This window comes from Nyctibius grandis, chromosome 2 (assembly GCF_013368605.1).
Source record: "Nyctibius grandis isolate bNycGra1 chromosome 2, bNycGra1.pri, whole genome shotgun sequence".
NCBI classification, from domain to species: Eukaryota; Metazoa; Chordata; class Aves; order Nyctibiiformes; family Nyctibiidae; genus Nyctibius; species Nyctibius grandis.
The window spans coordinates 64,735,692-64,749,587 of NC_090659.1; the positions used below are offsets into that span (position 1 = coordinate 64,735,692).

The following is a 13,896-nucleotide window of genomic DNA, read 5'->3' on the forward strand; positions in this document are numbered from 1 at the left end:
CCACTGAGAAGAGCCTGGCTCCATCCTCATGACACTTGCCCTTTACATATTTATAAACATTAATGAGGTCACCCCTCAGTCTCCTCTTCTCCAAGCTAAAGAGACCCAGCTCCCTCAGCCTCTCCTCATAAGGGAGATGTTCCACTCCCTTAATCATCTTCGTGGCTCTGCACTGGACTCTCTCTAGCAGTTCCCTGTCCTTCTTGAACTGAGGGGCCCAGAACCGGACACAATATTCCAGATGCGGCCTCACCAGGGCAGAGTAGAGGGGGAGGAGAACCTCTCTCGACCTGCTAACCACACCCCTTCTAATACACCCCAGGATGCCATTGGCCTTCTTGGCCACAAGGGCACACTGCTGGCTCATGGTCATCCTGTTGTCCACTAGGACCCCCAGGTCCCCTTCCCCTACGCTGGTCTTCAACAGGTCTGCCCCCAACTTGTACTGGTACATGGGGTTGTTCTTGCCCAGATGCAGGACTCTACACTTGCCCTTGTTATATTTCATTAAATTTCTCCCCGCCCAACTCTCCAGCCTGTCCAGGTCTCTCTGAATGGCTGCGCAGCCTTCCGGTGTGTCAGCCACTCCTCCCAGCTTTGTGTCATCAGCGAACTTGCTGACAGTGCACTCTATTCCCTCATCCAAGTCATTAATGAATATATTGAATAGAACTGGTCCCAGTACTGACCCTTGAGGGACTCCGCTAGACACAGGCCTCCAACTGGACTCTGTCCCATTGACCACCACTCTCTGGCTTCTTTCCTTCAGCCAGTTCACAATCCACCTCACTACCCGATCATCCAGACCACACTTCCTCAGTTTAGCTGCGAGGATGCTGTGGGAGACCGTGTCAAACGCTTTACTGAAATCAAGATAGACCACATCCACAGCTTTACCATCATCTATCCACCGGGTTACGTCCTCATAAAAGGCTATCAAGTTGGTTAAGCATGACTTTCCCTTGGTGAAGCCATGCTGAGTGCCCCTAATGATCCCCCTATCCTTGATGTGCCTAGAGACAGCACCAAGGACAAGTTGTTCCATCACCTTTCCGGGGATGGGGGTGAGGCTGACTGGTCTATAGTTACCCGGGTTCTCCTTCTTGCCCCTTTTGAAGACTGGAGTGACATTTGCTTTCCTCCAGTCCTCAGGCACCTCTCCCATTGCCCACGACTTAGCAAAGATGATGGAGAGTGGTCTAGCAATGACCTCCGCCAGCACCCGCGGGTGCATCCCATCAGGGCCCATGGATTTATGGACGTCCAGGTTGCTTAATTGGTCCCTGACCCAGCCCTCATCAACCAAGACAGATTCCTCCTCTATCCTGACTTCTTCTGAGGCCTCAGGGGTCCGGGGCTCCTCAGGACAGCCTCCAACAGTATAGACAGAGGCAAAGAAGGCGTTCAGTAACTCTGCCTTCTTTTTATCCTCTGTTTCCAGGGCCCCCACCTCATTCATCAGTGGGCCTACATTGCCTCTAGTGTTGGCTTTACCTGCAATGTATTTGAAGAAGCCCTTTCTGTTGTCCTTGACCTCTCTTGCAAGGTTTAATTCCAAGGAGGCCTTAGCTTTCCTAGTTGCCTCCCTACATCCTCTGACAACAGACATATTCCTCCCAAGTGGCCAGTCCCTCCTTCCATGATCTGTACACCCTCTTCTTCCACTTGAGTTTGCCCAGCAGTTCCCTGTTTAACCATGCAGGTCTCCTGGTACCCTTCCTTGACTTCCTACCTGTTGGGATGCTCTGATCTTGAGCTCGGAAGAAGCAGTCCTTGAATGCTAACCAACTATCTTGGGCCCCCTTACCTTCTAGTACCCTGTCCCATGGGATTTCCCCTAGCAATTGCTTGAAAAGGCCAAAGTTGGCCCTCCTGAAGTCCAGGGTTGTGATTCTGCTAGCTATTCTGTTCCTGCCACATGAGATCCTGAACTCTACCATCTCATGGTCACTACAACCAAGGCTGCCCTCAACTTTCACCGCTTCAACCAGACCCTCCTTGTTAGTGAGGATAAGATCCAGCAGCGCTCCTCTCCTAGTTGGCTCATCCACCATTTGCATCAGAAAGTTATCATCAATGCACTGGAGGAACCTCCTGGACTGAGGATGGCTGGCTGAGTAGGCCTCCCAGCAAATATCAGGGTAGTTGAAATCCCCCACAACAACCAGGCCCTGTAATTGAGAGACTGCTCTCAGCTGCCTGTAGAAGGCCTCATCACCCTCCTCATCCTGATCCGGTGGCCTGTAATAGACACCCACAACAGTATCACCCCTGCCAGCCTGCCCCTTAATTCGCACCCACAAACTCTCCACTCGCTCCTGATCCGCCCCTGGACAGAACTCAATACATTCTAGCTGCTCACTCACATAAAGAGCAGCTCCACCACCTCTCCTTAGCAGCCTGTCTTTCCTGAACAGGACATAGCCATCCATGACCACATTCCAGTCATGCGAGGCGTCCCACCAAGTCTCTGTAATTGCCACTAGATCATAGCCCCCCAACCGAACACGGATTTCCAGCTCCTCTTGTTTATTCCCCATGCTGCGTGCATTGCTGTACAGGCATTTCAGGGAGCGAGCTGAGCACACCGATTTCACCCCAGGGGGATGGGAGGCCTCCTGGTCTACCTCAACACTAGAGCATTGCCCCAGTGGTGCAAGCCCAGCTACTACCCCATCCCCCTTCGAATCTAGTTTAAAGCTCTCCGAATGAGCCCTGCTAATTCCTGTCCCAGAACCCTTTTGCCCCTACGACATAAACCTTTCCCATGTATTACCATCACGCCTGGTGTCTTATAAAACCAGCCATTATCAAAGAACCCAAAGCCCTGCCTGTAGCACCAGTCTCGTAGCCAGGCATTAATAGAGAGAATCCTACTATTCCATCCCACATCATCACCTGAAAATGGGAGTAGGGAGGAGAAAACAACTTGTGCCCCAGACTCTTTCACCAACCGTCCTAGGGCCTTGTAGTCTTTCTTCATCCCCCTCAGACTACGGGATGCAGCTTCTTCCCCACCTGTCAGGAAGATCAGCAGGGGGCAGTAGTCTGTGGCCTTCACCAGGTTGGGGAGTTGCCTGGTGATATCCCTGATTCGGGCTCCAGGCAGGCTGCAGACCTCCCTGTGATGGGGGTCAGCTCTGCATATTGGGCCCTCAGATCCCTTTAGGAAGGAGTCTCCAACCACTAAAACTCTTCCCTTCTTCCTTGTGGAGGAGGTAGCTATACGCCTGTCAGGTTTTTCTGACTGTGGTGGGACCTCTGATATAGGTTGCCTCTCCACCACATCCCCATTGGACCGGCTGTATTCCACTAGGGCTTCATATCTATTGCTCAGAGGCACCTGTGGAGGCAAGGTAGGCAAGGAGGACACTCGCCTTTTGCCACGGCCATAGACTTGCCTCCACTCACTCCTCTCCTCTAGGTTATTGTTTTCCACCTGAGAGGGGCAGAGTACAGGGGTCCCTCGATCCTGGGAGCTCTCCGGCAGGTGCTCCCATTTTTGTTGCAGGGAGGGCAGAGCCTGGCTCCACCAGTCTATCTCCATTTCAGCCTCCCGAATGCTCCTAAGCCTTTCTACTTCAGCTTGAAGCCCTTCAACCTGGCTTTGCAGCTGTGCCGCTCGGCCAAGCAGATCATCTACTTGCTCACAGCGCACACAGCCCCCTGTCACCACAGAGACGCTGTAGCATTCCCTGCAGCCTTTGACCTGCACCATCGCCTCCTTCCGTGGGAGCTCTGTCTGGGTTCCCACATCCATTTTGGTCTTCTTCCGCCGGGTAGATACCATTGTTCTTTCACTGAGCTGGGAAATACCTGCTGGTGACACCCCTGGTTCACAGCTCCTTGGCACCTTCCTCGCCTTGTGCACTGGGAGGGAGTCAGCACCCTCCCCCAATGAGCTGCAAACTGCTGCAGCCTCTCCTGCCCTGGGACACACCCAGTCACAGCTGAGTCTCTCCCCTCTGGCCAGGGACTAGTCCCTGCCCTCCAGGAGGCTCTTTATCACCCAATCAACAGGGGGTGGTGCGTTTAAATCACCCGCAGTGCCTCCGGCTACGCCCCCTCCTCTCCTGATTCGTTGCCGGGAACCTCCGGGTCCGGGATTGGGGGGGAAGCAGCTCGGGGCTGATGCTTGGGAGAGGGCTCGGGGGGGGGGGGCCCAGAGTACGAAAACCGCCCGGTTAAGCCCGATGTCGCCCTCGCCCCCGCACTAACCTCAAGTCGCTGCCGCCGCTGCCGCCGCTGTCAGCCTTTACTGAATTATGTAAGGAAGCATAAGCAAGAGCCTAGGTAACTAAATGAAACTGAAGTAAATCTCTCAAAAAATACATGTGCACATATGCACACAGATGCATGCCTGTGTAATTAGTTGTGCTAAACAAAACTCCCACTTCGGGGAGGTCCAGCTATGGGAATTAGACTTCCAATCCCACAGCAGAAAGGGTCTATGCAACACCCACAGCAACCAGTAGCCACCCTGTATCTTCCTCACAGCAGCAGGCAGCTCCAGGCTGACCGCTGTTAGATAGACACGTTGCAACAAAAAGGTGGAAAGGCTGAGGGCAATGACTACTCCTAGGAAGGGCTATCTCTGTCACACAAACCAGTGCCAGTCCAACTCTAAATTGGGCTGAAATTTGGCAGAGATGTTTTGTTGTTTGAGCAATGGGTTGTATCCAAGCTCACAAGATGCCTGTTAGGGCCATTATATATATCTAATTCAGTAAAAAGCTGCATGCAGACATAGCCTTCACTCTTGAAGCACCATTCCACAAGTAGGGTGAGTGTCACTGCCATGGAGCAACACTACATATTACATACTGAGTAAACAGTTGTTCAAGGCCCCCTGGAATTCTTTCTAAAAGAAAGACTACAACTAAAAGGACCACCTTCTTTCATGCTTAAAGTAGCACACTTGCAAGAGAAAATTTTTAAAGGTGCTGACCACAATTGACCTTCTCCATATCCTTTTTATGGTGCACCTGTGATTCACATGGAACAGAAAGTATCTCTGCTCTCTATTCATACTCTCACATGCATCATGAGTATATGGAAAATGCAGTGTGATGGAAGTAAAGGTAGTATTAAAAAGGATATTGGTTAGGCATCTTCTTCTTGCCCCAGTTAGGCCAACAAAAATATTTTTAAAAAGCTAGGTTTTCATTACCTCAATTCACGTAAGTGAAAATAACCACCTAAAAAGATGACCAGTTTCAACTGAGAATGATGTCTTTTACATTGAAATTTCAATAGAGCAAAACAAAAGTGAATCACTGAGACAATACTGTCTTCATTATACAAAATATGAACTTAAATGTCGTTTTTCAAAGAAATCTCATTCTGAATGCAACATAGGTGTGAACATCATGACTACAAAAATGTCATGGAGCAGATGTTGCAGAAGTTTCTTCAGTGAAGACATGCAAGAAGAGTAAACAGCTGTCAGAGGTAAACTAGAGGACTTCAGGGATTCCTCATAGTCCTGCTTTTCAACGATTCTAAGAAAAAACTGACTTCTTTAGACCCTTTTGAAAACTTTTGCCTAAGAGTCAACAGATATTATGCAAGCCAACTGTCTATTTAAAAAAAAAAAAAAACAAAAAAAACCACCCCACCTCAGTTTGGTTGTGGAATTACCATTAACAGACTTAAAAAGTAGTGTTCTCTATAAATCTTCCTTCTCGGTACTCCAATTCAACCAGCCTGCATCTCGGCTTTATTCTGCTGAACAGCTGAACTACTGAACACAGCATTACCGTTCTTCTACTGTTATGCTCTGTCTTTCTGCCTTTCATGTTGAAAACATTAAGTGCTTAAGTCATTATCTTAGAATATTTGTAAAAACAATAGTTTATACACATTCATCTGAGGTGACCTAGGCACAACTGGAAACACTGGCATTTTACTATGACCACATATAGTTTTACTACTGAGGTGCTGAATAATTCCATTCCGGCATGATTACACATTCAACTTGCTTGGTTCTTTGATTTGTTTTTTTTAATCGCTAACTTAAGCTAATGTAATTTTCGTTGACATTGTACTTATTTTCTTGCTCTCGTATATCTACAATGGAGCATAAGACCTTACACTTCTGAACAGAACACTAAACAGGGTCATTAATTAGAAAACTAATTTAATAAACAAGTAGATACAAGAATGTTCCACAGGCACGAGCAGAGTAAAATCTTTGTACACTAGCACTATTTAATTAACATAGAGAGTCTTGCTTTTTAATTCACAGCAATGCCTACTAAAGACAAAACAAACATCTATGTTTAGTCACTGATAAGAGAATTTTAGTTGGTGTCAAGGATAATATACATTGACTCAATACATCAAATTTCTTAGAAAATGAGCAGAACTTACAGAAAATGATGAGCCATCCTTTGAAACTGCAACTGGGTAAATTCCATCTCCTAGATGCACAGAGAGTTCCCAGCTACTTCTCTTTGACTTAGCAATAGGAATTCTAAAAAAGAAACAGACAGAAGAAGAATTTTTAACAGAGATTTCATGCTTCTCCCATTTTAACCAGAAGCACTTACCTCATAGGATGGTCATGAAGGATATAAAATATCATTAATCTATAGACACAGCTGGAGAGCATACTTGAAAAAAAAATACTAAATACATTTTTCTGTCAAACGGCATATAGGGAGAAAATATACTCTTACTTTCTTTCTAGATTTGCCTTGACACACTGGGTACACTGATAAAGTTATAGGGAGGCTCTTGAATGCAGCCAGTGCTTGCTGCAGAATTAGCTCAAACAGGATGAAAAGCAGATGAGAAAGTGGGTTGGCAGGAGAATAGCAACAGTGATAGCTGGAGCATTCTTTTTAAGGGCAAAATATAATCACTATTCCTTTCATCTTATTCTCAGTAAACCTTAATTAAAGGCCAATTACAGACAAAAGATTCAACCAAACAATACAAGTAATTTTATAATATACATTTTAGAGTATCTGATCCACAGAGCCCTTCCAGCAAACTGAAAAAATGATGATATATCATCACAGCCCACATGCAGAATGACACCCACTCCTGCAGCATTCTGTGGCTGCACCAGTTATCAGGTAATAGAAGAAACCTGAATCTTTTCAACTGTAGCTTAAAGAAGCACACCTGACAGCAAAGGAATGAGACCTGAGTTTCCATTCTTGGAAGTTCTGAGTGAAACAAGTAATTTTCAGCTCTTTATTTAAATGTATACTCTGTTTCAGTTTTTTCATCCTAACTTCTCAAGTCTCTTCCACTTTGTTGTAACAACTGCTACCCAAAGGTATGCTACAACTTTTCTGATGAGCGGTTGCCATATATTAGCATCAGCAAGCACCACGTAGCCTAAAGAGAAGGTACGAAGGTAAGAGTACTCCATTCAACTCCATTAAACAAGGACACATTATTTCGGTACAGTTTTTCTTCCACACTGACTCTTACACGTTTAGATTCTTTGTAAGAAATCTATAGAGATAATCAGTTCGTCACCTTTAGGTGTCTTCTTAAGGATAATTTCTGCTATAATGTTCCTCTATTGTACATTACAGAGCTTACTACACCATTTTACTGCAGCCTTCAGAGTCTTAAAACTTGGAAACACATCTTTCTGTGTTACACCACGTGCATCCTCCTGAGGATTGAGGTGCCCAGTGAACCACATCTCCCCAAAGGGAGTGCTCAGGCTCCCTGTGGAATCAACAGAGAGAAGCACCTGTGAGGCCTCCAGAGGCCACAGGAGGAGAAATATCTGCCTAAGCCAAGGATAACACACTGACTTGCTAAGGATTTTGACAGTTATTTTAAGAAGGTTGGGTTTTTAGACACCTGAAATCTAAGCAACTACAAGTTCAGGTACCTAATTAGGCAAGGAGTTTCCAGAAATTCTGCCTTGCAACGTGCCTGAAAAGGAGAAATGGAAACACTAAATATCTCAGCTAGAAAAATAGATGCATATTTATCATTAGTTACTTCTGGATCCAAGCCAAGTAAGGCCTACACCAGATTTCACCAAACATCTTAGCTCACCTCTAACTATCACTATCCACAAAGTTCATGAACACAGATATTGAAAATAACCTGTTCCCATACTAATGATGCCAAGTGTTACCTTTCATATTTAATATACAGCAACAATTGTCAAAACAACAAATCTGAGGAAATATCTGTGGCTTATTGGGTGCAATGACATTTCTCAGCACCTCGTCTTGAAATTCCTCTACGTCACCAAAACATTTAGACTGGCTAATAGGAAACACGACAGACATAGGAGTTCCTGAAGCAGAGGAACAGGAATTTCCTGCACAGGTAGCAGGCAGCAAGCTGAGACACGTTTTCATTGCACTTCCTGGTACCAGAGCACCAGCAAGGAGGAATATAGCAGGGTTTTGGCAGAGCGTGGCTACATTCTCCATGGTACTCCACTGCAATAACCAACAGGATTTAGTGGTTTATAGCAACTTCATATTTCTTGTGTAAGAGGTAAGACCTCATCTCAAACACAGCTTAGTAGATCTGCTTCACTGGTGACATGAGATTCCTTATAACCTTGCTGACACGGCCCTGCTTCATATTGCATTTGACTGGAACTGACCTCATGAATCTGGCTGCTGGCCATCAAAGGAAAGACAGTCTTGTTCTCCAGCAGGGATTATTTTTGTTCGGTCCTGTCTTGCTGGGCTTTGTCAAGTGTATCTCCAAACAGGATGCATGCCTCTTGAAAGGCATGGCTATGATCACTGCTTTGCCTGGGTTTCAAACAGCCACACAGGCATATAATTCCTCTCTCTGCAACACTGGTGGTCAGGAGGGCAAGATCCAGAGCTGCATCTAATACCAAGCAGGCAGCAAGTTGTACTTCCCTCCTGGAATTGCTAAATCCATTTACACAGGGACATTTTTCAGCTTTGCTCATCAAACGCCTGTGGCTCTGTAACTGTAACCTACAGTTAACGCTGACTAAGACAGATACTTACATTAGCTCATGAGAATCCTACTTTTTCTTCATTAAATCAAATTCCTTTCAAATAAATTATCTTGTAGTAGACTCCATTTTGACAGGATTCAGAGGGGGTTTTCTTCATATGAGTAAGCATCACAAAGTCCAAAAGTAAGGATCAAAGTCCAAGTTTCTTGAATGTGGAAAGGAAGTTGCTCAAGTCTGAACTACTTTAGAAATGCAGAAGTTTCTATCAGGCTAAGGGGCTTTTGGTGAGTTTTTTTGTTGTTTTGTGGGGCTTTTTTTAATGTCTGAGAAGTCCTAGTGCATGGGAAATAATCTCTTTGCTCTTGGCCAAGGTTGCTTCCTTAGCTGAGAACTCTTCTAAGTCCTCCAAAGGGAAAACATCTGGACTTCTCAATATATTTTTCCACTAGTGCATGGAAAACTCCCAAAACTTCTGGCTATTTTCAAAAATTTACAACTTTTAAAATTCTGCAGACTGGGCTGAAATCTGACATATTCTATTTACAGGAAAAAATTCTGAAAGAAAAATAACATCATTTTTACCATCATAAAAGACACAAAAAACTTATGGTGCTTTGCTCCAACCCTAGATTCAGAATCCACACAGTGTGTCTTTCGTAGGGTTCAACACGCCCTCCCTTTCTTCTCCCAGTTTTGGCAAATGACCTACCATCCAAAAAATTACTTTTTTTTTTTTACATGTAAAGATCACCAGCTGCAGGAAGAAACACAAGTTTAGCAGCAAGATGAGTGCTAGGTGAATGGGAAGCAGGGCCACAGAGAGCTGTGCACTGTTGCCTCTTGCCAGGAGTATTACACACAGAGAAGGACAGAGCAAAGGCAGCACCAGGGCCGCAACAACAGGAGGTGCGTGGAGAAGGGTTTTACGAACTCCCTCCGTACAGAAATGGGCAGTTCTGAACCTCCCCACTCCATATTGCCTTCTAAAGGGAAGTATCACAAGCAATAGGGGCAGAGACAAAGAGTACGGTGATGGCCTGGCTCTAAGTCATAAAGGCATTACTCTAAAGCACTGAAGTTATAAAAACATGTAAACGTTGCGAGAAGAAAAACAGTAGTGTTTGCCGCTTAGTTATTTATTTATTTTCAACCTCTATTGCTGTTTGTTCAACTACAGATGATGTCATGATCCCATAATTTATTTCATACATTGCACAGTGTATTGTGTCCCTTTTACCCCCAACTGCCATGAGAGAGAGAGAGAGGGAGATACATTATAATAATGCAGCAATTATAGCTCCTGCTTTCTTTGCAAGTTTTCAGTGAGGAAAGCAGACAACTGCTAAAAATTTTAGATCGACACACACTTACTGTGCTCATGGAAAACAGACACTAGTTAAACCATTATCTATTCTAGTCAAAAACAAATAACGAAAGAAAACAGACATTCACAAAAGCAAGTCAAGTAATAACTCTGCCCCAGCCCGTCCATTTTGATTGTCATCAACCAATCAGATAGAAGGAACTCAATAAAACTACAATTTTCTGTAGTTTGTGGCAAATAAACTCCCCTCTCCTGATTACTGTTGATGATGTAATGAGCTATGCTAAATGTCACCAGCTCCTAAATGGACAGGAAATTGAGTATAGATTTTTTTTTTTTTACTTCCAATTCAAAATGTGAGTTCTAACTCTGGGGGAAAAAACTTACAAATTCTCTTTACTTCTGATATTTTTGCTGCATAATACTTTACGTAAACACAGAGAAATCCCAAACTATCATAACAAATTCTCCTGTTATGAAAGATTGTAAGCGTTTGAAAACCACATTATATGACACTCCGTAAAGCTGTTTTTCAATTGTGCAATTACCTATTCAGCAGTTAAATAAAAGTGAAATATTGACTTAAAACAATGTTAATGGTCAAAGAATCATTAAGAAATCCTTCATCATAACTTTCACAGCAGGCGGCCTGTAAAATGATCAAGAATAATGTGCTGGATTCTGTAGCCACCAAGGTCAGTTTCTGCATACAAATCTTTGCAGGGGGAGAAAAAAAGACCTTCAGAAAGTGGGCCATTCATCTGAACCAAGTTCAGAGAATTTCCAGCACTGTGAAAAGATATGTTATGCAAGCACATAGATGTATTCAGTGGGGGTAGACTGAACCAGCTACATGGAGACTACAAAGGAGCCCTCCCATGGCTCATGAATAAGTCGAGGAAATGATCAGAAAAAAAATGGAGAGATGTTTAGACAGATGGCCCACTTAAAATGCCTGGGACAGGGCATAAGCAATTTTAACGAAACTTTAGATCTACCATATAAATTGTTTCTTATTTTCTCCACCCTCCCCACCAAAAAACTCAAGAAAGGCAAAAAGAAATTTAACAACTCACACAAGAGGCTATCCTATGATGTAAAAAAAGGAAAAAGGGAAGAAAATCTCACACTTTGGAGCATTATTGGTTCAATAAGTTCATATACAAAGAAATATCCTTCACAGAACCTTCAACTATCAGATGAATACAAAAGCAGGGAATGGATAGATTAAAAGAATTCTAAACAGAAGTGTACTGCCAAACAAAACAAAAATCTAAGCTTTAGTATCTGAGTACTTTCAACACTTTCCAACATAAAAGTTCACCATTGCACAGAAAAGATAAAAGCAGCACTTTCACAGGATTATTTTAAGAACCAAAAATTATGTGAAAGGAACCTAAGAATCTGGAAATATTTTAGTCAGCAATTTGAAGTATTTTCTACATATATTCACACGCATTTTCTATATATATTCAGATTGATCCATCTATACATATCACATGCACTTTTACATAAAAGTGGGTTTTCCTTCTTTCTGCTTTATGTGTGCATATGTATACATATACCCCTTTCACAAGAGCATGAAAATATACCTCCATTAGAGTAAATTATAGTTCTGCATATGTCATACAAAATAATAACCTCTACTAGCCTGTGTGCCAGCTGATCAGACAAAGGCTGAAAGAATTACTCAATGGTTATGTCAAAATGGTTTTACATTACATTTTCTTACATATTACATTTAGATCAATAACAAATATGCATATTTATAACCATGTACTCTCTATCTGAATTACATTACATGGAAGGTAAAAAATTACATTACATGGAAGGTAAACTGTAAAATAAAAAGCACTGCTTTCAAAGGATGCCATGCAGTGCACTGTGCTTTGATTCTAAATAGCATACATCTAGATGCTTCCTTTTCCTTTAACAGAAGCCTTTTGGGGGATTTGCGTTGACATAAGGGCCTGCAATCCAGTGCCCAAGGAAAACCTCCAGTGCCTTCACCAGTGAACCCCAGATTAAGGCTAAAGAAACAGTTAAAGCTAGATCTTATAAATCTAGGGTGAATTTAGCTGCCCAGATCTAAGTGTATGGGCTCAACCCCTTTCATCTTTGTTTAGCTGGCAAGTAACCCTCGGACAACCTGAGCTCACCCTGGCTCACCCTTTTCCACTCTGAAGGTCTCTAAGTATGCAGGGGTTGGGTCCTGCATCGGAGCCACCCCAAGCTGACTACTTTGCAGCTAGCCTGCCCCCATCAGTTTGGCAACAGGTTAGGAACCACAGGCTCCTCTGCCAAAGCTGTCTCCACAGCCTTAAAGGAGAAGGTGTGCTCCAAGCATGCAGGTAAACATCAACAATTCTAAGCCTGTTGAAAAATCTTTCATGGCTCTTTTAGCTTCAAATCTATCAGTCAAAGGAAACAGAATTGCTGCTGTTGCCCATCTTGCTGTAACAAATTCATGCTTGCAGCGTGTACATCCAGAGAATGAAAGATCTGGGCTATCAGTCTCCCTCAGCCTGTGAGGATTCAAATCTACCTCCCATCTCTCAAGAGAAAGAGCCAGGGCCCAGGTAGGCATTAGGGGACTCACCATCCTACCCTGCTGATGGTAGGAAGGAATGAGAGATTCATGGAGACTCAGAGGATACAGCTTTGCAGTCTGATGACGCATTCTCTGGGACAAAGAGTTATATCCTTCCATATAACATGACGGTATTGGGATGTAGATGTTTGTTGGGCAGCCTGCTTCCTGCACCTCCATTCACACAATGGCTGTGCCCAGTAATAATGCACTATTTTTCACTTTGTATTAAGTTTAGAATATTACAGGTTTCCTGTGCATATTAAAAATAGGCAGCAAGCAATCTCTAAACTACTAATATGAAAATGGAGGTGAAATGATTAAAATATTACCTACTGGTAAGTTTGATACGGTAACAGTCATTCAGTTTTACATCTACACATATGGCAACTTTCCATACTCTATTTTTTAAAACATCCAAGCAAACTCCGTGTTAGGCTTGCTCTACTCATCCCAGCAGTGAAATCTGCCTGATCTGTAGCCTACTAATCTCAAACTAAATTGCCACTAACCACTGTAAACCTAAATTCAAAATACATTTGCTGCTTTAATCCATCATCCTTGTCAGAATTTAGAATTTCAGTTAGTCACCCACTTTTACAGTAGAAGTTCTGGAGAGCATGATAACTCAGACAAGAGCAACCAAGACAACATACAGTGGATGTGAGAACATCAGTGTTTTAGTTCAGATCAAGAGTAGTTCTCAAAGCAAATTATCCCAATCATCTGCACTTACCCTGCTTCGGATCACATTGCAGAACAGTCTGAGGACATGGGAACCAGGTTCCTGTCTGATGCAAGTAAGACAGAAGCCAGGCTCCAGAACTGCACCCAGCACACTAATCAAAAGTCAAACACACACAGTGATAATATCAGCTCCTCATCGTGAACTAGAAATCCACTTGTACTGGTACACACCCTAACAATAGCTAGATTAAAGATCGAAGAATCTTTTATTCACATAAATACATTTTGACCATAATGCCAATTTCTGCAGTGACACTCCCTCAAAACCATAAGCTCAGTATTTAGTTTAGAAATCAGGCCATAGTT

The 13,896-nt window shown here is 43.5% G+C and overlaps 1 protein-coding gene across 4 annotated transcripts in view; it reads right to left on the minus strand.

The window, feature by feature from the left end:
• The window catches only part of PCCA (propionyl-CoA carboxylase subunit alpha), a 566,570-nt gene that overhangs the window by 112,984 nt on the left and 439,690 nt on the right, over positions 1–13,896 (minus strand). For all 4 annotated transcript variants that reach the window (XR_011047688.1, XM_068395362.1, XM_068395359.1 and 1 more), the window contains one exon: positions 6,373–6,475. Coding sequence is in view for 3 of the 4 variants with exons in the window: in XM_068395362.1 (XP_068251463.1) it covers positions 6,373–6,475 (103 nt within the window). In the remaining variant the exon portion in view is untranslated. The remainder of the gene's footprint in view (positions 1–6,372; positions 6,476–13,896) is intronic.